Raw genomic sequence first — 21191 nt, 5'->3', positions numbered from 1 at the left:
AATATTGAACAATACTTGTTAAACAAGTACTTTTATGACATACATTTGTTATACATGTTTCACACTTATACTTGCATTGTACAAATGTCACCTCACAGACAAAGTTTTTGTAAGGGTTTTATTTTCACAATAAAACTTAATTAAACTATTTAATATAATGCAAAGGTGGCTCCACAAAAAATAACAAATGGCAAAGTGACTACAACAATTTGTCAAAGCTGTACTAAAGCACAATGATCAAAAAAACATAACACATTTAGCAATAAAGGCATTGACAGACTAGTGGGTTAGCAGGGACACAAAACTAGCAAAAGCAAAAAGCCTCCAAGAAAGTTGGTTCTATGTGAAGTAATAGGGTTTCTTGACATTGACGCCATATTCTGAGAGGGCAGGAGACAGATCCTCCATAGTCAAAGTGTACTTCTTATCCTATATAGAGAAGACGAACAAATACAAAATCAGTAACCATCAGGAACAACATGATTAGAGCTGGGTAACGGTTGACTACTTCTCGCATCATCTTCTGACGATGCATACAGCGGTTTCAAATTATTGTAAGTAGGTTTTACATTTAAAGCACATATGAAGCTGAGAGAAACACTGACCTTTGTTTTACTCCTTGAGCTTCCTGAGGCGGTGCCCTTCATTTTACAGTACTGCAGCGCATCATTGGCAATGTCTGAGATAAACTTCTGAGAAGCAAGGGAGATCAGACGAATTCTGAAGGAAAAAGAAAAGAAAACCATTGTTGTTTTTTACTGTCTGTACACAGCCAGCATGTGTCTATTTTTATTTTCTCCATGAAACAAAGTCAGATCAAAGAGATCCTCAGAGCTTATGTACATTTTTCTTGTCCAAGAAATGATGAAAGCAACCATCATAAAGGGAACAATCAATAGTCAACTCAAAAGTCAGCACTTTCTGCTCAGACATTGAAGATTAGTAGCAGTTCTGATGTACCTCATACAACAGCACCTACCATTTTATTAAGGTCAGACAGCCATGGCAGTCAATCCAATAATAGTAATTATTAGAACATTTTGCCAAACTATTTGAGCACTTACTATGACAAAGTTTTTTCCACAAATCAATAGAAGCATAAGGAAACATACTAAACATCTTGTCCAAGGTATTGACATACACAAAAGCATTATAGCCTCTTTTTTAAGACTTTACATTTGTGGTAAATATGTTAAATGCTATGGGTGTCTATAAATGATTCTGTTTTACATGAATATACTGCACATTATAAGACGTGTTATTCATAAGACAGGCCCATTTAAATCATCTCAAGGTGCAATGAATGTCGCTATGACAACAGGTACGAATATAAGGCCGGAGGGCTGGTTCGTCTTTAGTTGGCGGGTAGACATTTTAAGAAAACCAAGAAAACCAACCACTGTGCAATTTTCTGAATTGCAACTTTTAACATCTATTCATCCTGAAAATATGTCATATTGAGGATCTCTACTTTGTAAGTGCAACACCGGTAACTTAGACATGATTCATAATTTCAAACGTTTACGCAAGTAATCAGATTCTCAAACAATGTAATCCCCAACAAGTAATTCTAAAAATTAAAGGTAATAACATAAAGGGGCTTTACAATATGCCTCTCATTCATACATACTGAGCTGCTTAAGCACTCCGTTTGTGCCTGTCCTGTAGCTCTAAAGACAGTACCTTGATTTGTGCCATTTTGCTTTATCGGGTGAAGCCACTCACATGGAGCTTTACGGTGGCCTGTACTTCAAAGAGTCAGTCATTGTTGCACTTACATTCTTGGGTCAGAAGCCTCAAAGCCAGCCCGGTTTAGGTAGTAGCCTGTTACTGCATCAGGAATCTGAAAACAAAGATTCATAAAGCTTAAACTGACACTTGTTTGTGAAGAACATTATCATTGTATGAAATGAAAATTAGCAAAAACACTGGTACAGCCTCTTAACCCTAAAAGAAACCATTAGTGTTATCTCAGTAGGACAGTTCTTGGTTAAAAAAAAAAAAAGTTTCAATGTTAACTAAGGGAAGGGGGATATGAAGTTGCCATGAATGTCAATTAAATGTTTTTTTTTTTACTATTTCCGTATATAGTTTGTTTCAACGGAAACTATTCAGCAGTGCCGCTTTATGGCAATACAGGATTTATAGGGGTTTTTCATCAAAGTCATTGAATGCCTTGCTTTTTCAGTTATCCCATTGAGATACTGTATATTAGAAATATGTTTTTTTGAATGAATTTAATTTTGACTTGGTGATCAATTAATGTGGCTTGGAGACGAAACTTGCCAGGCTTTTCAAACATCGGCCATAATTTAGTAGTTAATAACTCATATGGATTGATAATTTGTGACTGCAGCATAAAGTAATCTGACTGGCATCTTGACTTACTGTGGGAGTGTATTCTTCCAGCTGCATGAGGAAATCTGCCAGGGGCGTAGTGACGAGGGCCGGCTTCATGTCTCCGTTAGTGATCCCACCGGGAACATAGACGCCGTTGGAGACAGACGAGTCTGCAGATGGGGTCACCATGGCCGCTGAGGCTGAAGCTGAAACACAAATGTTTGGAATCAAGTTATTTTTAATTAAAACAATATGGTGTCGTTCCCAATTAAGTATTTGTTACAGTTTTCACTTCTAGGAAAAGGTGTTAAGCAGTTTTAACTCAAGAAAGCTTGCTCAAAGTCCAAGCCCTGTTTGAAAACAGGTGTTGCAGAAAGAAAAAGTTCCACACGATGACACATCACGTTCTTGCATATTATAATATACGACAGGGGAACAAACCACTCAGCTTCAGTCGAAATAAACTAGCGTTAGCTGTCCTGTCTTGAAGTAACTCAAGTAGTTACTACAAGTACAACATACACATAATATGAGTAAAAGTCACATAAGTTAACGTTACCGTTACTCGTGATGCTGCTGACGTTGGTAATTGCATTATCGTTTGCGATACAGTTACTTGAAGTGGAAGAGGTCGAGGAGGACACTCCGGTTGTGACAGACTGATTAACGTTGTCTATGTTCATGTTGATGGTATCGTTAGCTAACGCGCTAACCTCGGCTAGCTAGCGCAGATAATATTAACGAATATGCCAAAAAAGCGCAATCCTGTGCTGTATAGCTCCAAGACGAGTCTTCTACACAGCACTGTGTTGTGAAGTAAAGCTAGGTTTCTAACCCCGATGTTATTAAAACAGCTGAATCAAGAGCTCGCTCGCTAACATTAGGAATGGTTGAAGCTAGCGTTAACGAGCAGCAGAAGGCTGAGCTCGTGCTGTGGAGGCAGTCGCGTCATGTGACCTGTGGATCGGATCTGACGGAAGTCGCCGAAGATTTCCGAGGAGGTTCGAGAGTTACTTTCGACATGGTTTGGCGTATATTCAAAGGTCGTGTTTAATCTGCTGTTTGTTGAACCACCAACTTATTTGGTTTGCTAACAGGTAACTAATATCGTTAACAGACTTATTTACGTGTTATCTGCTAACTGCCCATTGTGATAAATGAACCTAATATGTGTACCAATCTGTCATTAACAGACGAAGAACATATCTTAATACAATCAAAAAAAGGTAATCACAAACTGTAGATATCTAAGCAGATAATAATACTACGAAGATGTAACTAAAATGGTGTCTAGGTGCTTTGCTGATTATTTTCTCTTTAACATTCTAAGAGGCTCCTACTTTCATACAAGAAAATATTATTTACGAATAGCCCTGAATGCAGCAGCATTCGTGCACCTGCTAGGGGGCACTACGCTACTTAGTGACTGCTTGCCTCTGGGTTTTTTGTGTACGAAGAAGTGACCTCCGCTGTTGTAAACACAGACAATAAAGACGAGTCAAACGTCTCGCTCACTGGACTCTGATGTGTTTGTGTTGGACTTCAGACAAAACTGGAAATACGCGGAAGATCGACAGATGGTTTTGGCAGCTGTATTGGACAAAACAGGTAACACAGCTACTGCATCAAACAACCATGTCACGAGCTGATACATATTATTTCTGTTAATTGGCGCATTTGAACGCAAACAGATGCGTTGTTTTGCTACATTAATAATTGTGTTCCCCTTCAAATTATGTATTGAGTTAACTAGATACAGTAAAACAATAATATATATGGTATCATATCGTGTGATACCATGTATATATTGTAGAATGTGTCGACCTCTATAAGCTTCGCTTTGTGTCCCAGTTCACAGGCTGCTAAAATGACTTTGCCTGTCCGTGTGATCGTGGTGGGAGCGGGCTGTCGAGGAGAGATCTACTCCCAGTATGCGTCCCTACACCCTGACCGCGTTATGGTCAGTAGAGGAAAGGTTGACCTGCACCCTGTCAACATGTTCTGTATTAATAGAAGAAATCACAGTGAGCCAAATGATCCAACATGAGATAATTCACGAGATGATTATTGGAGAAACATGTATCATACAAGTTTATATCACAGTACAAGTAGATGATACAATCCATGTGTTATGTAACAATATAGGTTTATAGATTTGGATCGTTTTTTTCCACCACTTTCCTGGTATTAAGTTGTCAGCTTCCCCGTTTCAGGTAGTTGGAGTAGCGGATCCAAGGAGATTTGCTCGCATTAAACTTCAACAGAAACACAACATTTTAGATGAAAACCTATTTGAGGGTGAGCATCAAATGAAAACAATGCATTGTATTTTCAATGTCAAAAATGATCTACCTCATGCTGTATTATTGAAAAGTGTGTGTGTGTGTGTGTGTGTGTGTGTGTGTGTGTGCTTTTTAAAAACTAGACTGGCTCAATATAGTTGAAAGAGAGAAGTTTGCAGATGCAGTGTTGATTTGTACTCCAGACCGCCTCCATAAGGTAAACATACAATAGTTTAAAAATATTCTACATGCATGTTTATGTATGTGTGTACACACCTCATTATCTGTCTGAATTATAAACTTTGTCATTGTTCTTTGGCTATTTCATCTAATAAACTAGTCTTTGTTTCCAGGAACCTGCAGTGGCCTTTGCAAAGAAGGGCTACCATATTCTGCTGGAGAAACCAATGGCAGTAAGTGTTTTGTAAATAAAAAGACTAGAGAAACGTTTGAACATTGGTATGGGTAAAATAACCGCACAGATTGATTTGTACAGTAATATCTCATGTTAGTTTGTATTTCTTTATTTTTTCCTTAAAAAAAACATACTTCCATTTCCACTTTTCAGAAAACATTTCTTTCAAGCATCTCACAAACCTCTGAAAAGATACTATTTTGTGTCAGTTTTATGAAATACAAAAACATATGTCTCTCTCTTCTTTTTTCCATGATTGCGTTTGTGCGACACTCGTACCTCCCTCGCCTCCCTATGCGACCGTGTGACATTAGACAACTGCCGAAGACTGCACAGCAATTGTTGAGGCTTGCACTCAGAGTAGAGTGATGCTATCCGTGGGTCATGTTCTCCGGTATGATCCGGTCATCCGCAAGATAAAGGTGAACATTTTCTGTCGTACTTTCTGTTCATGAAGACATTTGACAGTTTTGTCCACCACACATGGGTCACAGTTATAGGTCTAAAGCCTTTAACTGAGTTTTCACACATATTTAGACATCCTATTTAAGTTGTTTCATTTACAGAACACAAATGTTTTCTCACAAAATTCCACGCAATAATTTACCCTGTTTTTTTGTTTTGTTTCTAGGAACTGATAGATGAAGGAGTCATCGGTGATGTGACGCACATTCAGCACTTTGAGCCGGTAAAGATGCAAATACACTCAAAATGTGTAGTCAGTAGCAGGTGTGTCTTCAATGATTACTGCTGTATTGTAACACTGCAGTAACCCCGTCCTGACAGCAGTAGGCTGTACAACATTATATAACACATTGTCGTATAAAACAGTGTAAAATCTACCCCCAAAAATATCACACATTACTTTTTTTAATCAAGCCTGGACTGTGACAAATTTGTCTGGTCTCTTCTTCCAGGTCGGGTTCTATCACTTTGCTCACTCATTTGTTCGAGGAAACTGGAGGAATGAAACTGAGAGCTCTTTTGCTCTCTTGGCTAAATCGTGCCATGACATTGACCTAATACATCACTGGGCCGGACCACGCAGGTAAACCATCGGCCGTTAATGATCAACTCCAAGTTCTTTAAATTAAAAACACTCTCTGGTTGGTCCAACGTCGGCGTGTTATTGTTTTCTGTGAGGTTGTCCTGTTTTTTTTACTAACAAACTTTGTACTTGGCAGGTGTGTGAAAGTGTCATCGTTTGGATCGGTCAGCCACTTTGGAAAAGAAAATAAGGTCTGTAGTCTCGTCACACCATGTTGCATCACCCAAAGAAATTAAACAAAAAATTTATAAACTAAGCTTGAATATAAAATATGACACTGCTAGTTATTTTCGTCAGCCAACAGGTGCCGGAAATCGCTGTCTGGATTGTTCAATAGAAAATAACTGTCCATACTCAGCCTCCAAAATCTACTTGGACAGAGTGAAACAGGTTTACATTTCAGCACGTTATTTAAACAATCCTCAATTCCACTTAATAATCTGTGAACATAATTCATAGGTTGCGATACATATGATGATATGTACTTCATGTGCGTGTGTCCTGTAGGGTCACACTGGCTGGCCTGTATCAGTCATATGTCCGAACTCGCTCCCAGACATCGAGTCAGTGACTGAGGCGCTGAGGACCGGACCATATGGCCGCTGCGTCTACGAGTGTGACAACGATGTCTGCAGTAACCAGGTTAGAAAACACTGGTATCACAACAAGACTGGCACAGCATACTGTGCCGTCCTTCTCTGACCCATTAAGCTTGGTTGATGCTGAAATAAAACTTGACACACGACACACCTGTATCAATGGCTACATCAAAAATAAACTGTAGTGTTAGATATTTCAAAAAAAATCTATTCTGTTCCCCTAGGTTGTTAACATGGAGTTTGAAGGGGGTCTGACGGCAGCCTTTTCAATGGTGGCATTCACTGAGGAGATATGCAAGCGAAAAACAACAATTTACGGCAGCAAGGTAGGACTGGAGGGAATGTGCATTGACAAAAGAAAAGGGTGAGAAATGCTACAAAAAAAGGAAGCTAGCAGGAAAAAGATAAATTAGCTCTTACAGAAATCCAACCATTTCTGCCAAACCATAACGCTTCATTCATTGTGGACAGAAGGCGGTGATAATGAAAACATAAAATATCAAAGTAGAGTTGACCATCGACACAACCCTATATTGTCAAAGTATGTGACCATCCAAACGTTAATATGTGATTATTTAAGATGCCATTACAAAATTACAGGCATTAATATACTGCGATGACAAACACGCCTCCACCCTTCAGGAACGGTTTTAAACAAGGTTTTTAAAATCTTTCTGCAGAGATTAGATCCCATTCAGCCATATTCTGAAAGTCACACACATTCAACTCATCTTAAAGGTGTGTGCAGTCAATTTCTTTCACACCCAATTAGAGAAACAGCATTTGTTTTAGAACGTACTATCACACATTTACACGTCTGTATCCTGGTTGTACCAAACAGAATCATATTGTCATTTCACAATGGATGCACCGTTTAAATACTACCAATATAATACACTGTGTCTCTACAGGGGGAGCTGTCATGTGACGGCTACGAGGTACGTGTGTTTGACTTTCTGACCCAGAGATCCACAAAGCACAACATACACAATAACGCCCCTCAGCACTTTGGCATGAGTGGACATGGAGGAGCAGACTACCATCTTATGGGGGCCTTCATTTCCGCCGTGGCTGTGAGTGCTGAAATACTTTCATTTTTCTTTTCTTTTTGTCAATTTACAGCTTCCGACTTAGTTTTCCTCCTTGGACACGGCCAGTATCAACCAATGTGGTTAAATCTTTGCCATAAACTGGGAGAAGATCTGTACTTACAGTTGTTTGCCACATTAACGACAGATTAAGAATATTAACTGTATTTATATATGTTGGTACTTGTGGAGGAAACATTAAATTAATGTAATGGTATAGGATTTGGAAACACTGACTGATGGATTTTGCCGTGTGTGTTTTTGAGTGCAGAACAATGATCCCTCCCACATCCGTGCGGGTCCTGAAGAGACACTGCTGAGCCATTTGCTGGTGTTTGAAGCAGAGCGTTCTCGACTGGAGAGCAGGGTGGTGTACTGTGGTGACGTTGGCCAAAGGCCTATGTCTGAAAAACACTGACGTTAAAATGATATCGCCTTAAAAATGAAACACTATAATGAAGCTGCACAGACGTTCACTAATTATCTTAAAGTTTCATGGAGGTATCAATTAGTTCATTCTTGTACCCTCGTCATCTGTACTCTCTTGCAAAATGAATGCAATTTTACAAAACATATGTTTAAGGGCTTTTTCCTTTCAAATGTTGTTTTCTCTTTCTGAGACAAAATTGTTCACTTCACTACATCTTTAACCAAACGTTTCAGTGTCATTCCTGCCGGTAGTGTGAAGGTTTTTACAGAGGTGTTGTTCCTATATAATTTTCAAACATTTTTCTTAACATAATGAAAATGGATTTTTTTTTTCATTGCCGTTGATAGTATTTTCCAATTTTAGTGTTGAATACAGAATTCTCTTAAAAAAAAAACCTCTAATATGTCGTCAAAATAGTCATTTTGACCTGGCTTTATCCAATGTTCAATTTTCTGTTCTGGAAAATTAATAAGATAATGCTATATTAGGATATTTAAATATAACAATTCAGAGAACGTGCCAATCAAAATAAAAAATATCTTTATGTAAGTCTGAGTTAAAATGTTAACTGTATTCACTTGTAATGTTTCCTTTTAAACCAATCAACTGAGCTGAGGGCCAAATCATGGAGTGCAATGAGGCCAAATAATGTTTACTTTATATCACTCAGGGATTTTAATAGCGTTTGTTTCCTTGTATGAATGAGTGAGGTGGTGATTGATTGATTATAAGTGGCGTGCCAAGCCGAGAACTTGATCATTTGTTATTCAGCATGTCATACTGTTATCCTTTGATGTAGTGTACCTGTAAAGTGTTACTATAATTTATAGTAAAAAAGTACGTAATTAAAATTGTCTGTGAATCATTGTTTGCTCTTAATGTTGTCCCACACACGCTATGACTGTGTCAGTGTGCAGATTATATTTCAGAACATCCAGGAATGCGACTAATTTGTTGCCAGTTTATGTCACTCTGAACAGCTCTTTGAACTGCTCAGGCTTAAATGTAATAAAAAACTTCTATGGAGAGAATTTATTAGATAACCAAAATAAATGTATTTAATTTGTAACTATCACTGACTGTGAACAAATGCACATCAATATACAATATACAGAAATATGACATTAGGTCACCCACTTCTTTTAAATTAAGAAAGTTAATCCCTCTTGAATAAGTATTATATTAAAGTTTTCCATCATATCATGTCCATCTAAACATTCACTAAAAATTATACAAAAATACTACAGTGAAATATAGCTTTGAGAAAAGCTCAGCACAAACTTGTCTCCAGTGGCTGTTTACAGAAGCTTATGGCAGCTCTCAGGAGCAGTGTCGTCTTTTAACATCAGGGCCGTCCATCCATCTTCTTCTTCCTCTCAATCTGAAGTATATACATTAGAAAACCTCCTTTTTGTAATATCTGCTAGGGCATATCATAAATCTTGAATTGAAAAAGCATGCTAGGTATTTTAACACAGACATTTAAGGGTGACATTTCATGGCGAGATTGATCATCCGTAGGTAAGGTTGCAAAGGGGCGGGAATTTTCCGGTAAATTTCTGGAAAGTTTCCACGGGAATTTTGGCTCGGGAATTTTGGGAATTTCGAAAAAAAGAAATGTGCCTAAGTTTTTTGCAAAAGCATATAACAGGGAACTTAAATGTAGTTGAGAACAAGACTATGTACGCCGAGCTCAGCTGGACCCTGAATGCAGCTGGTTGGGAACATTGTTTGCCAGAAACATAAACATAAAACATTCTGTTGTTTTTGACGTTTTTGTCATCAGTTGAGTGTTGCGTCTGAATGTTTCAGCCCGATGCCTGGCAAGTGTGAGAGCGTTGAGTTGTCTAGAGGCCAAGAGCGGTATTGCAGACAGATAGAGATTAAAATTACAGCAGCAACATATTGAAAAAAATAACTGAACTAGTTCATTTTTTGGAGCTGTGAGCTTAGTTGAACATTTTGAATTATGGACTATGAACTGAACTAGTTCATGTAGAAAGTGAACTTTCCCAACACTGTTTGTCATTAGCATATTGGTTACTTGGTAAACTGAAGCCATGCTTTTTCAATACCAAGTTTATTATGTATACAGTAGACTTTTTACAGCAGTGAGAGTAGGATGTATGTATGTCCACACAAAAGTACACCATCACCTAGATTATTCGCGGCTTTCGTTATGTCAAAAAAGTCATTTTTAAAAGTTGGATTATAAATGTCTGCATGCATGTCTGCTTATGACAAGGTAAATACAGTAAAATTACCCCAACATTTCCTGTTAATTCCCGTTTATTCCCGTGGAAAGTTTCCAACTTTGCATATTCCTGGAATTTTGCAACCCTATCTGTAGGTCACCATAGATTCATAACTTCAGTGCTGTAAACAACCACTTCAACTGAAACATTTTCAACTGAAACGTTTGATTGTTTCATTTTGAAGAAAATCTTAGAAATCTTTTCAGTTATACTTACCCTCTCTTGGACCAGTGTCAGGAGATCCTCTCTGCCTGGTTCCCTTTCACAACCCACATCTGAGTTGTCACCGGAGCTTTACAGTGTTTGGAAATTCATGTGCATTTTTTATTTTCTTCAAGCGTATATCAACAGATGAGCTAACAAGAGGTTTATTAATGATTATTGTATTGCCAACACTCTGCCTGTGACTGATTATTCTAGATAATTGATCTTTGAGAATTATGTCTAGACCTGCACACTCATCAAGATAAAAAAATTGAAAAAACCTACTCGGTTGTAGAAATTCCATCAGCAGTGGTTTGGTTGACAGCAGATGGGGTGATTCCTAGTATCTGCCCAGCAATGGTACTGAGACTATCGATGTCCTGGAGGTGAGAAGGTATATTAATGTGTTAGAAACAGGCATTTTCTCAAATATGAGGCTGCTAAATGACCCCATGACCATTACTATTCCACAGGGCCCAAAGTCAGTGGCTGGGCAGAACATGAGTTTGTAGCTGGCTGAATGCTCTCAATGAACAACTCATCTCTACTGAGTGACAGTATCTCAACTCTCTAATCTTTTAGACTCAAAGTTTGTAGTCTCAAAGTGTTTAATGTCCACATACCTGCGGGTTGAGGTCTTCCTGGAAGTGAATAAAGGCCTGTAGAGTGAGAAGCTCATTGACTCGGTTCTCTGCCCTTTCCAGGTACTCGGCAATGTCAGAGGAGCCCAACTCATCGCTAGTCACAGAGCTGTCATAGCCGATCCGAAGCAATGATTTGAAACCTGGAAAAAGCAGTTGTGAGATATGTATGTATATATGTATATATATATATGTATATATATATATATATATATATATGTATATATATAAAGATTATATATATATATATATATATATATATATATATATATATATATATATATATATATATATATATATATATAAAGATTATATTTGATTTTCCCTGGTAGATACATGTTTTATTGCCGACCATGATACAAACTATTTACTATACTTGTCTCTACTCATTAATGTATACCGTAGCTAAAGACAGGCAAACCGGGGCACTACTTTTGTTTTCTGGTTCTGCTGTAAAGATTACATCAGAATGTATTTATAAAATAACATTAACAAGGAAAGATCTAATTGAGAGGAAGGTGAACTTTAACAGTTTTCATTTGCTCATCTACAAAAGCTTGAACATAATTTCCCTTACTTTGTTGTCAGTTATATTCAGTTCCCAAAGCAATAATTATTTCAGCATTGTCTACATTTTTTACTGTGCAGTCTGCATGTTGCCGTTTTCTTGTAAGAAAGAATTGCTGAACTAGAAACACTTTTCCATGTGTCTGTTGCTCCCATTCAAAAAGGCTAATGTTATGCAGGTGTCCTTTAGTGTACCTTCTTCGAGCTGGTCAAGGAGCTTTTCAATGAACTCAACACGCTGTTGATAACCTGCCAGATGTTGCTCAACTGTCTCTTGCTTGATGGAAAGTTTCATCTGAAGAGCATGATGCTGCTCCTGCTGCCGTTGCTCCTCAGCCACAAAGATCTTTCTCTCATTGCAAAGCTTTCAATCCAAGACAAAATGAAAAACAAGAGTACAGCCATTTTCCCTTTCTTTATCTTCTACCACTTTAACTCCAATGCAAACACCAACCTTGGAGATCTGCCTTCGAATGCTCTCTACTTCATTGTGCTGATAGTTTACAAATTTCAGCAAAGTGTAGTTCTGCTCCTCCACTGGAAATATATCACAACATATTTTCATCGCTGATAAAAATACACAACTGCCATTGCCTCAGTAGTTTTTAATTGTCACTTACTTTCTATAAAGTTCCTGACCAGAAGGTCCGGGTCAATTTCTTTTGTCTCTGTGAGGATCTTTTTCATAGCATTCTCATAATCGCCCGATGCCAATTCCTTCAACTCCAATTTCTTGTGCTTTGCTAGGGGGACAAATGAAGTGAAACTCATGCATCACAAGGTGCTTAATTCATCTATCATAGCCAATGGGTGAATCATGTGGCAGACTTGCTGTTTACAAGTCATGATCGACCACGCATTTCTTTAGAAATCTGTCTTAGTTTAAAGAAAAGAATAAATTGTGTGTGTTCAAGAATATTGTTCTCTCAGAATAAATAACAACAGAAAACCCTTCTCTTGTTGTCCTCTCTGTTGCCAGGCATACATTAATCAAGCAGTAATCTCTTTCAGACACAAGATGTCACTAGTTCCCTTGATTAGAATCAAACATATAGTTGGAAAACACTGGTCTGGAGTGGAAGTGATTTGTGGCGGAAAACAATCTGTGATTTTAAACTAGATAACCAAAAAATGCTGCAGTATATCACAGCAATAATGTTAAAGCACCTAATGACTGTGTAGAAAAGTCTGAGAGCTGTCCACAATAAACAAAAAGGAGGCTTTGGCCAAGCAGCCATTGGCATAGTGACACACTCTATGGGCACCTCATGATGACAGAACTTTGTATTCAGATAACTAAAATGATTAGAACTATGAAATAATATTTTGACCCATTCAAATATGGGACATCATTTACTTCCATGAGAGTAGGTGCCAAAACCAATCTTGTGTTCAAAGCATAAGATTAATAGTCACCTTTTCTGTGGTTGATGTCCTGGATGTTGTGTACAATAGCCTTTATACCTAGGTATTCCTCAAAGTTAACAGAACACATTTCGTGTCCCAGTTTGTTCATCTCTTGGAGGTAATGAGCCACTTCCTTAGCATTCTGGGCCATTTGCATCTTCTGTCTTTCTTGGATCTTCCCACTAGGTGTAGCCATATATATACAACAAACAGACAGTTATGCATAGTGGATGTACTTTATCTTTACAAAACTAAGATGTTAGCTCTGGTAGCTCAAGTTACAAGTAAGCAGACAATTGCAGGTGTGCTTCAGCTGAATAACCTCAGCTAATGAAGTCTGCTTATGTGCATTTCTTGTTTGTTATCACTTATTGATGTCAGCAACTATACATTAAGACATTAGCGGAAGGTTGCTAAACAACCCCAGCTAGCATGTGGGTCACAAGAAATGCAACTTGATTTAGAGCACTGCAAAATGATTCACCTGACATTGAAGGCTTTGGTGCCTTGAGTCATCAGGTTAGAAATATCCTTGCGAATTGCATGCAGCTCCTGAATAATAAAAAAGTGGATTCGAAGCAGCATTCTGGCATCTATTCCTTCTTGGTATTACTCCAGTTGCTAAGTATTGGCAGGATGTAGCAGCAGCAGCAAAATATAGATTTATGACTGACTGATGTTAAGTAATAGTACCGTTTCCAGACGAGACTGAACTTTTAGAAACTGTTTCTTCTCCACCTGCAGTATATTTATCTCGGCCCTCAACTCTCCATTCCTGGTCATCTTCGTATTAAGGCATTTGCGACCCTAGAACAGAAACGTAACTTAATTAATGGTTGTCTTTACTAGTGACAGTTGGAGAAAGACTAGTGAATTCTTGGGGCGAAGTGAACTATCTGTGTAACACTAACCCTGTCCAGTTTGCTTTCTATTAAGCAGATGTTTTTTATTAACTTCATACTGTGATGTGTAGTTCCCCCACCAGTCTTCTGTTCTGCTAAGGTTCTCTCCAATTTTAAAATCTGGAAGAAAAAAAAGAAAACAAGGTAGGTCACCTGTGGTAAGAAATGCAATGTGCTGCACTCAATGGTCCCTGGCAAAAAAAAAAAAAACACTTTACCTGATCATTCAAAGAAGCCACCTTGTCTTTTTCTGCTTCCAACTCTTCATTTATACTGTCTCCCCGGGCCAACATGGCAGTAAGATCTTGAACAACACTATCATCAGTCAAGCGGTTACAAGCACTCTGTGAGACTCTGAGACTGCATAGAAGCTCTTCTTGTTCATCCTGGAGCCTCTTAATTTCTCGTCTGATCACAGATAGACAAACACATCAATACAAACGCATCTGTACACACAATGTTTCAACGAACATGTAAAACAGGACAAAATCAGGCAAACATGAAAACATACAACTAAAGATACTTTTAAAGGCTTCCTGAGCAAGTATTTGGAAGTATTAGCTGTTTTGTTTTAGTAGTTTTGTTACTGCTGAAGCTTTACATTTAATATAATATGTTTGTTCTGATTAGCTCGTTTACTTAAAGCACACTCAATTTAGCATGGAATCAAAACATCAATCTCTGTGAAATGACTCTGGAGCCACTTACTTCTGCCTGCAGTTGAGGCCTTGGGTTTTCTCGTTATAAGTCCACTTGGCTGCTTCTGCTCTCCGACACTGGATCTTCAATTTGTTCAGGTCTGTTTCAGCTGCATTAATATAGGTTACATGCTGTAACGTCAGTTGTGTCCCATTTCACAACCAACGACGCTGTTCAACCAATTATGTTAGCTCAAATGGTACATATTAAAGATGCATAACTTACAAAACTCCACAAACAAATGCCTCCTGCCAGTAAGGGATCTCCGTCGACTCATGCTGAATTTACTAGTTACGTTATCCCCGCCTGCAGTCTAAATAATAAAAGTCAAGTTAAAGCTTTTACCTCTTAAACAACGTTAGCATAACGCTAATATAGCTTTGCTTGGTTAGACATACTAATTCACAGTATCCTTAAGTTATCGGACATTGGTTGCTTACTTGAAATTAATTATGCTACATTAGTTAGAAACAGGTATATGCAAGCATATTGCCAGAAATACTTATAAATAAAATGATACGTTAAACAATTCAAAACTAACGTTAGCTGATCTTAGCAATAGCACTAAGCTAGCTACTTAGCTAACTCTAATTAATTAATGATAAGGTGTATCGGTTCCTTCCCTCTATTTTGAAATAATGTACGCACAGGAAGGTTACACCCAGTTCAAGCCATTTATATTTAGTTAATATTTACCGTATTATGAAAGGTTAGCTGCAGCTAAACTCATACTCATTTCTAAAGTTCAATGCTAGGGACGCTTTCTTTCTTATTTTGAATTCCAAGCTAGCTGCCTCAACCGTCTACAGTGGAACGTCACGTGCTAAACGTCCGCAGTTACCCTGGTTAAATAGATTAGGTCATGATAGTCTACAATTAAATATATCAAATGTAGTCCCCTATTCCTAATTAACTTTAGATGAAATACCAATTCGTCACCAGGATTAATGTGCATCCTACATATGGTGCCATTTTAACAGAACAGATCGAGTTATGTTAGTTAACGTAAGATAAGATAGCCACAGATTCTTTGACCTACCTGAGAATATCAGTAACTTCTTTTAAATCCTTTTTATAAAACATATTTATAAAATTGATTTTAAGTGATGTCGTCCTTCTATGTCCTTTAATGTAGTTATTTTGTATGGTCTTTTTGCCTCATGTTTTCTAACTGTTTACCTGTATTGACGTTATGACTATGCTTTGCTTCTCTCTAAAGTACGGAAGCGCATTGCATTCACTGGATAAAAACAAAATAGACCCCTTTTCTCGTAATTACGACATCCGGATCTCGTAATTGCGAGATATTTTCTCGTAATTATGAGATCTTGACGTTTATTTACGACTGTGGCTTTGTAACGTTTTGCAATATGGGACGTCGTAACCGTGGTAACAGAAAAGCTGACATGGCTGACATGGTGGTTAAGCTAGCGTACAGGTAGCGTAGCTAACAAAGAGACTGACGATTGTTGATGAAGCAATCGTCAGTCTCCTTGAAATGGCCGAGCAAACGTTGCAGAGGAAAACATTGACCGAATGCAACAAGACAGACGTATTCTTAGACCGTTCCGTTGCCTCAGCTGTACTTCTTGAGGATCTAGGATTTTTAACAGGTGCCGCACAGTTCTTTGAGTCACTACCAAACCAGATTGGATGCATTTCAAATGCATGAATTTGTATCCATCAAGCATCCCATGTTGGTTCAACTACTCCTGCAGAAACAGAGCGACATCCAGCACGTCAGATTGTTCAGGCTTTCCATCTGAACGATCCTAAACGCTTTGAGATACCTGCGCAGTGTTGACATACTAAATGTAATACCATCCTCATTTTTCAGAAACATCAGTATTTTCTAGTGTCTCAAACCGAGAAGGTATTGTAGCGACCCTGTACAGGTATCTGTTGGGTGGGATGTTCGGGCAGAGGTCTCGCTCTCGCTCTCTTTCGCTCTCTTTCGCTCTCTCTCTGCGGCCAATCACAGGAAAGCAGCGTCCGTTTGGTGGGGTTGTGGCCTGTGATTGGTGGAGCAGGGGGGAGGCGGGTGGTTTCAGAGGTAGTACGTGTGTTGTGGTTTGCTGTAGGCCTAGTGTGGGGAAAGCTTCGTGAGCTAACATTAGCAAAGAGCCCCGTTACGGTAACAGTGATTGTTTGAACCTCGGTGAAATAAACCAACAAGTAAATGAGACCAACGTCTGCGAGTCTTCCTGCCGTGGACGTTACAGTATTAACAGCAGATACCTGCGATAGCGCCATCATTGCCACTGAGAGAGGATTTGCAGAGGTTTCCTTTTCCTATATCTTATCTCGTAATTACGAGATAATTACGAAAAAAGATCTCGTAATTACGAGAAAAATTGGTCTATTTTGTTTTAATCCAGTGAATGCAATGCGCTTCCGTACTATATAAATACAAATATTATTATTATTATTATTATTGTTACTACTACTACTACTATTATTATTATTATTATTATTATTATTATTATTATTATTATTATTATTATTATTATTATTATCATTGAACAGGCGTGCCTCATTTAGCAGGTGGTGTCGTTTAGTTTAATGAGTTGACTCATTGCTCAAGGTGTTGTTTGAAGGATGCTCTGAATTTCAGCAGACAATATGCGGAAAAAATATATATTATTACCCATAGATTCAGTTGTAAGCAGCCGATGCTTATTGTTTTAGCCATCATCGTGTTATTTATTTTTATTTTTCCCAACTTTCAGTTTTATTCTAAGTAAGTAATGGAGCAGGTAATTACTGTCCACGACGTCTTTTAAATGCAGTATTACTCTATTGCATCACATTCCGGTGAAACAGCTCTACAATTTATCAGGAAATCACATTCCATCATGGAGGGAGGTGTCCCTCTTAATTACCCTCTGAACGTAATAATGTCAACAACAGTACACCATATTTGGACCTTGCAACATATCGAGGATGACTAATTCTGGAGTGTGTCCCAGAGTCCACACTCCCAGATGGATCACGTTGTGTTGATGGTTGGACTGACACAGTTATAAGACTACTGTGGCAAGAAGGGTGTGTAAAGAAAACTAAAGACATGACGAAATGATTGAATCACAGCAAAACTTTGACCTGAGGCCAGGATGGGATTACAGGCACTCCTTCAGGCAAAACTTCATTTTCCATTTGATGTTATAGAGTAATTAGTAATTTATTTGAGCGGTTTCTGAACAAACCACAGGCATATAGTGTTTGACAGAATGACAGCTAAATAGATAACGTTAACATCCGTCTTAATATTTTTTCTTCTTTTTCAGAGGAATAAAGATCAACCTGGAGGCGTTTCTTAAGAGGTTTGGACAACTACGGTTCAGACACATGTACACTATGCCGGATAGACTAGCAACGTACTCTTGGACACAAGTTTGTAAACTGAGTCAGCAGCTGCATTTTTGAATGACTCAACCAGTCCACCATAGAGTCCTTTCGTTTCTCTGAGCCCTGCCCTCAACCCACCGTCACACACATGCACGCACTCCCTACGTTTACGCTGCGCCGTGCCTCACCACAGCATCACTTCCTCACATTTTACCAGGATACCGCTTCAAATCGCCAGTCGCAATATATAATATTACCCAAAGGGCAAGTGCTGATAATCCTGTTATCCAACGAGTCATTTACTGAATCAGCTATGTTGCCAGGAAGAGACTCCCACATCTGCTTTGATTTCTTTGTGATATATCTGCTGGAGGACTAATATAATTGTCACAGTGGGTTATTCTCCCTTACACACAGACATATGTGATCAGGGAAGTGAAGGAGGAAAGCGAGGAAGGGAGCAGTAAACTGTAAAACATGGTGCAGTCTGGCTCGGCTGGTGACTCAACAGGAAATGATGGAGCGGGAGTAAGTTAGGTGAGAGACAGAGGGGGAGGAGGGTGGGTGTGAGAGGAGAGATAAAGAGAGGAAAAAAGAAAGACTTTCTCATGCCTCAGGACTCTGAGCTATGTTGTGAGTAAATGCACACTAAGAGGCATCCCACTAAGGTTTTCTGAAGAAATCTGGAAGTCGTAAAAACACAAATGGCCCCTGTCATTGCTGCTACTCTGCACAATAGCGGCCATGCTGTGGACAACAATAATGCCAAACTTGGGTATTTTTCCGTTGCCCTCCAGAAAGATGACTGTGTTTGTCATGCGGTTGTTCAAAAAGACTTTGACCTCGGAACATGCTGTGACCACTGTGAAGACAAGCAAATATTGACCATGTCCTCCTGGCACACAATGATGCAACCTTGTGTTTATGCTAACAAATAACATATTTTTACTGAGAGATTTGCCATTGAAGATGATAAAAAAAAGTCAGATTCCTCTTACATAATATTCAATTTATTTTCTCCTTCCTTCATCCTCACTCAGTTCAACTGCATTTCTTCATGAACTGGAGATCAACTTCACAGGGATGAAGAAGGCCTCCTGCTGGGCCCTTGTACCCACTGTCCACATTGAGGGAAGGGAAGCTGCCCCGGCCTGCAATGCTGCATTGTGGGTAAAATAATCACTTTTTTATGCTCTGCCATTCATTGAAGCTGTCCCCATGAAATCAGCTGTCACAGGATTTAAATCACTGTGATTATTGCCACTTCCTCTCGCTTCTTTGCCCACTGACGTTTTTTTTTACTGATGGTAGTTTTTCTCTGTCGGTACCCTGGGGGAAAAAGTATTTAGCTTTCTTATCCTTTATAATTATAGGACCACTCCATAAAAAGCTGATCCATTGATTTCCTATAGCTACATTTTATTCACAGTACACACGCGCATCCTGTAATACTATTTGTGTAATTTGTAATAATCAATTTAACATTTGATCACAATAGCTTTAACAGAGAGTATTTTCTTTTGGCCCCCGATAATCACAGCAGCACAAACATCATTCTTCACCCCATCTTCCTCTTCCTCCAGGTGGCTGCTGGTTCTTTGATAACTGAGCTGTCTCCTCACAGGATGAGGTCAAAGGCCATGATGCAAAGCCCACTCAGACATTAGAGGAGCCGGATTCCTCCCCGACGCCTCCAACTTGTCAGACCCAACTGCAGATCCATTAAATTAAAAAAGATTAAAAGAAGGGTGTGTTTTTCCGATTACACAAAACTCTGCGGGCAGCAGTGAGAAAGTCTGAATGAATGTTACTGATTCAGAACTTTTCTAAACCTACTTATCCCTTATACCTAAAAGTAATCATATAAAGAGATGTACAGAATATACTCTACTTTCATGTCTACTTTGAAGGAAGGACATAAAACATGACTGTTACATGTCAGGCTGAAGGGAGTTGTGGGTGATAACAAAGAATTGCAACTTAGTAGTTTTTTTTCTAGTTTTCATGTAACAGCTATAACTGAGACATCTTTCCATAACAATCTCTCTTAAAGTTTTACATCTAATAAACGTATGTGATACATGTGGTATTATTCGTTACAACCTTGAACAGGAGGAACGACAAATAAAAGAAATGTCAAACTCAAACATAAGACTAGTGGACCGTGACTTTGAAAATAGCAGCAGGCTTGTCTGTCTGCAGTCTGTAACAGGGCTCTAATTACTATTACATGTTTGTACACAGCTGGTTACTCTATAAGAGAATCCCCTGTGTCACCATGTCAGCACATCAACCTACACAAATGTATTTACCATAGAACACATATGTGAACACCTACTTACTTTTCCCCCCTCTTCCAGCTTGAGACGTTGTTAAAATGTGGGCAAACATTTTATCTTAGATATTTCTCATTTCAGGGTTAATGCTGCCAATCCAGATTGATATTTCAGGTATTGTCATCACCTTTTACCAACTATTGATGCATGATTTAGCCTCAATGTTTCTTGTCCTTGTTCATTCCAATAATCATAAACAGAAGGCCTCGATTACAGTCAACCTTTGATTATCCATATTTCATTTTGCAGCAGCATGAGGGAGTTTCTTTCGAGCGTCTTTGAAAAAAGCAGACGAAGGACAGGGAGCGGAGGGTGGAGGGGGGTTACAGATGTGGGAGGTGGGCTTCTGACTGCACTGACAGCTGTGAGAGACGGAGGTCTCTCAAAGCAGGAAATGATTTGACCTCCCCCGTGGGAGACTATCCCACCCGACAACAACCCCCACAGCTTTGAGCATCCTGGGTCACTGCAAGCGCCCACGGAGGGCCTCAGAGCAACAGTAGGCCAGAAAATCTGCCGGCCCTGGCGGCAAAAAGTTCAAATGTGTAATGGTGCTGGTTTACCTCTACACTGAGACCTTAAGAGGGATTGACGTTATTACCTTTCAAAGACAAAGCCTTGCATTTGTTG

At 38.8% G+C, this 21191-nt stretch overlaps 3 protein-coding genes and 1 long non-coding RNA gene across 9 annotated transcripts; 2 read left to right on the top strand and 2 right to left on the bottom strand.

Annotated features, from left to right (window-relative positions):
• Nucleotides 1-104: 104 nt before the first annotated feature.
• taf10 (TAF10 RNA polymerase II, TATA box binding protein (TBP)-associated factor) lies at nt 105-3299 on the bottom strand. The gene is made up of 5 exons (XM_068597739.1): nt 2900-3299; nt 2389-2546; nt 1779-1843; nt 606-720; nt 105-429 (listed from the first exon to the last, which is right to left on the bottom strand). Exons 1-5 carry the CDS (start codon nt 3021-3023, stop codon nt 340-342), a joined length of 552 nt encoding a protein of 183 aa, XP_068453840.1. The 5' UTR covers nt 3024-3299; the 3' UTR covers nt 105-339.
• A 121-nt stretch (nt 3300-3420) lies between these two features.
• On the top strand, nt 3421-9217 carry zgc:154075 (uncharacterized protein LOC556929 homolog). Of its 4 annotated transcripts, none has more exons than XM_068597863.1 (14): nt 3421-3437; nt 3887-3948; nt 4192-4300; nt 4554-4638; nt 4766-4839; nt 4976-5035; nt 5352-5459; nt 5669-5725; nt 5955-6085; nt 6222-6276; nt 6383-6475; nt 6593-6727; nt 6909-7010; nt 7596-8147. In XM_068597863.1, the coding sequence occupies exons 3-14, from the start codon at nt 4208-4210 to the stop codon at nt 7923-7925; spliced, it is 1323 nt and encodes a 440-aa protein (XP_068453964.1). In that variant the 5' UTR covers nt 3421-3437; nt 3887-3948; nt 4192-4207; the 3' UTR covers nt 7926-8147. The 4 variants fall into 4 exon arrangements, with proteins under 4 accessions (XP_068453964.1, XP_068453965.1, XP_068453966.1 ...); XM_068597864.1 differs by lacking the exon at nt 3421-3437 and having other exon boundaries at nt 3785-3948; nt 7596-7757; nt 8044-9217; XM_068597865.1 differs by lacking the exon at nt 3421-3437 and having other exon boundaries at nt 3785-3948; nt 7596-7757; nt 8039-9217.
• Nucleotides 9218-9233: 16 nt separating this feature from the next.
• On the bottom strand, nt 9234-15936 carry LOC137800597 (outer dynein arm-docking complex subunit 1-like). 2 transcript variants are annotated; one of them, XM_068597861.1, is made up of 15 exons: nt 15917-15936; nt 15103-15190; nt 14887-14986; nt 14397-14586; nt 14188-14298; nt 13970-14083; nt 13761-13828; nt 13286-13458; nt 12490-12612; nt 12324-12406; nt 12065-12233; nt 11285-11445; nt 10947-11041; nt 10674-10749; nt 9234-9583 (listed from the first exon to the last, which is right to left on the bottom strand). In XM_068597861.1, exons 2-15 carry the CDS (start codon nt 15152-15154, stop codon nt 9548-9550), a joined length of 1551 nt encoding a protein of 516 aa, XP_068453962.1. In that variant the 5' UTR covers nt 15155-15190; nt 15917-15936; the 3' UTR covers nt 9234-9547. The 2 variants fall into 2 exon arrangements, with proteins under 2 accessions (XP_068453962.1, XP_068453961.1); XM_068597860.1 differs by lacking the exon at nt 15917-15936 and adding an exon at nt 15574-15832.
• A 1101-nt stretch (nt 15937-17037) lies between these two features.
• Nucleotides 17038-20293, top strand: LOC137800600 (uncharacterized). Of its 2 annotated transcripts, none has more exons than XR_011079626.1 (5): nt 17038-17158; nt 18165-18200; nt 18643-18762; nt 19266-19391; nt 19809-20293. It is a non-coding gene; the product is annotated as an uncharacterized lncRNA (long non-coding RNA). The 2 variants fall into 2 exon arrangements; XR_011079627.1 differs by having other exon boundaries at nt 19266-19395.
• The last annotated feature ends 898 nt before the right edge of the window (nt 20294-21191 follow it).

This window comes from Clinocottus analis, unplaced genomic scaffold (assembly GCF_023055335.1).
Source record: "Clinocottus analis isolate CAN_PGR_092001 unplaced genomic scaffold, fCliAna1.0.p SCAF_4, whole genome shotgun sequence".
NCBI classification, from domain to species: Eukaryota; Metazoa; Chordata; class Actinopteri; order Perciformes; family Cottidae; genus Clinocottus; species Clinocottus analis.
The sequence above is the reverse complement of the archived record's forward strand: the minus strand, read 5'-3'. Positions and strand labels throughout refer to the sequence as shown.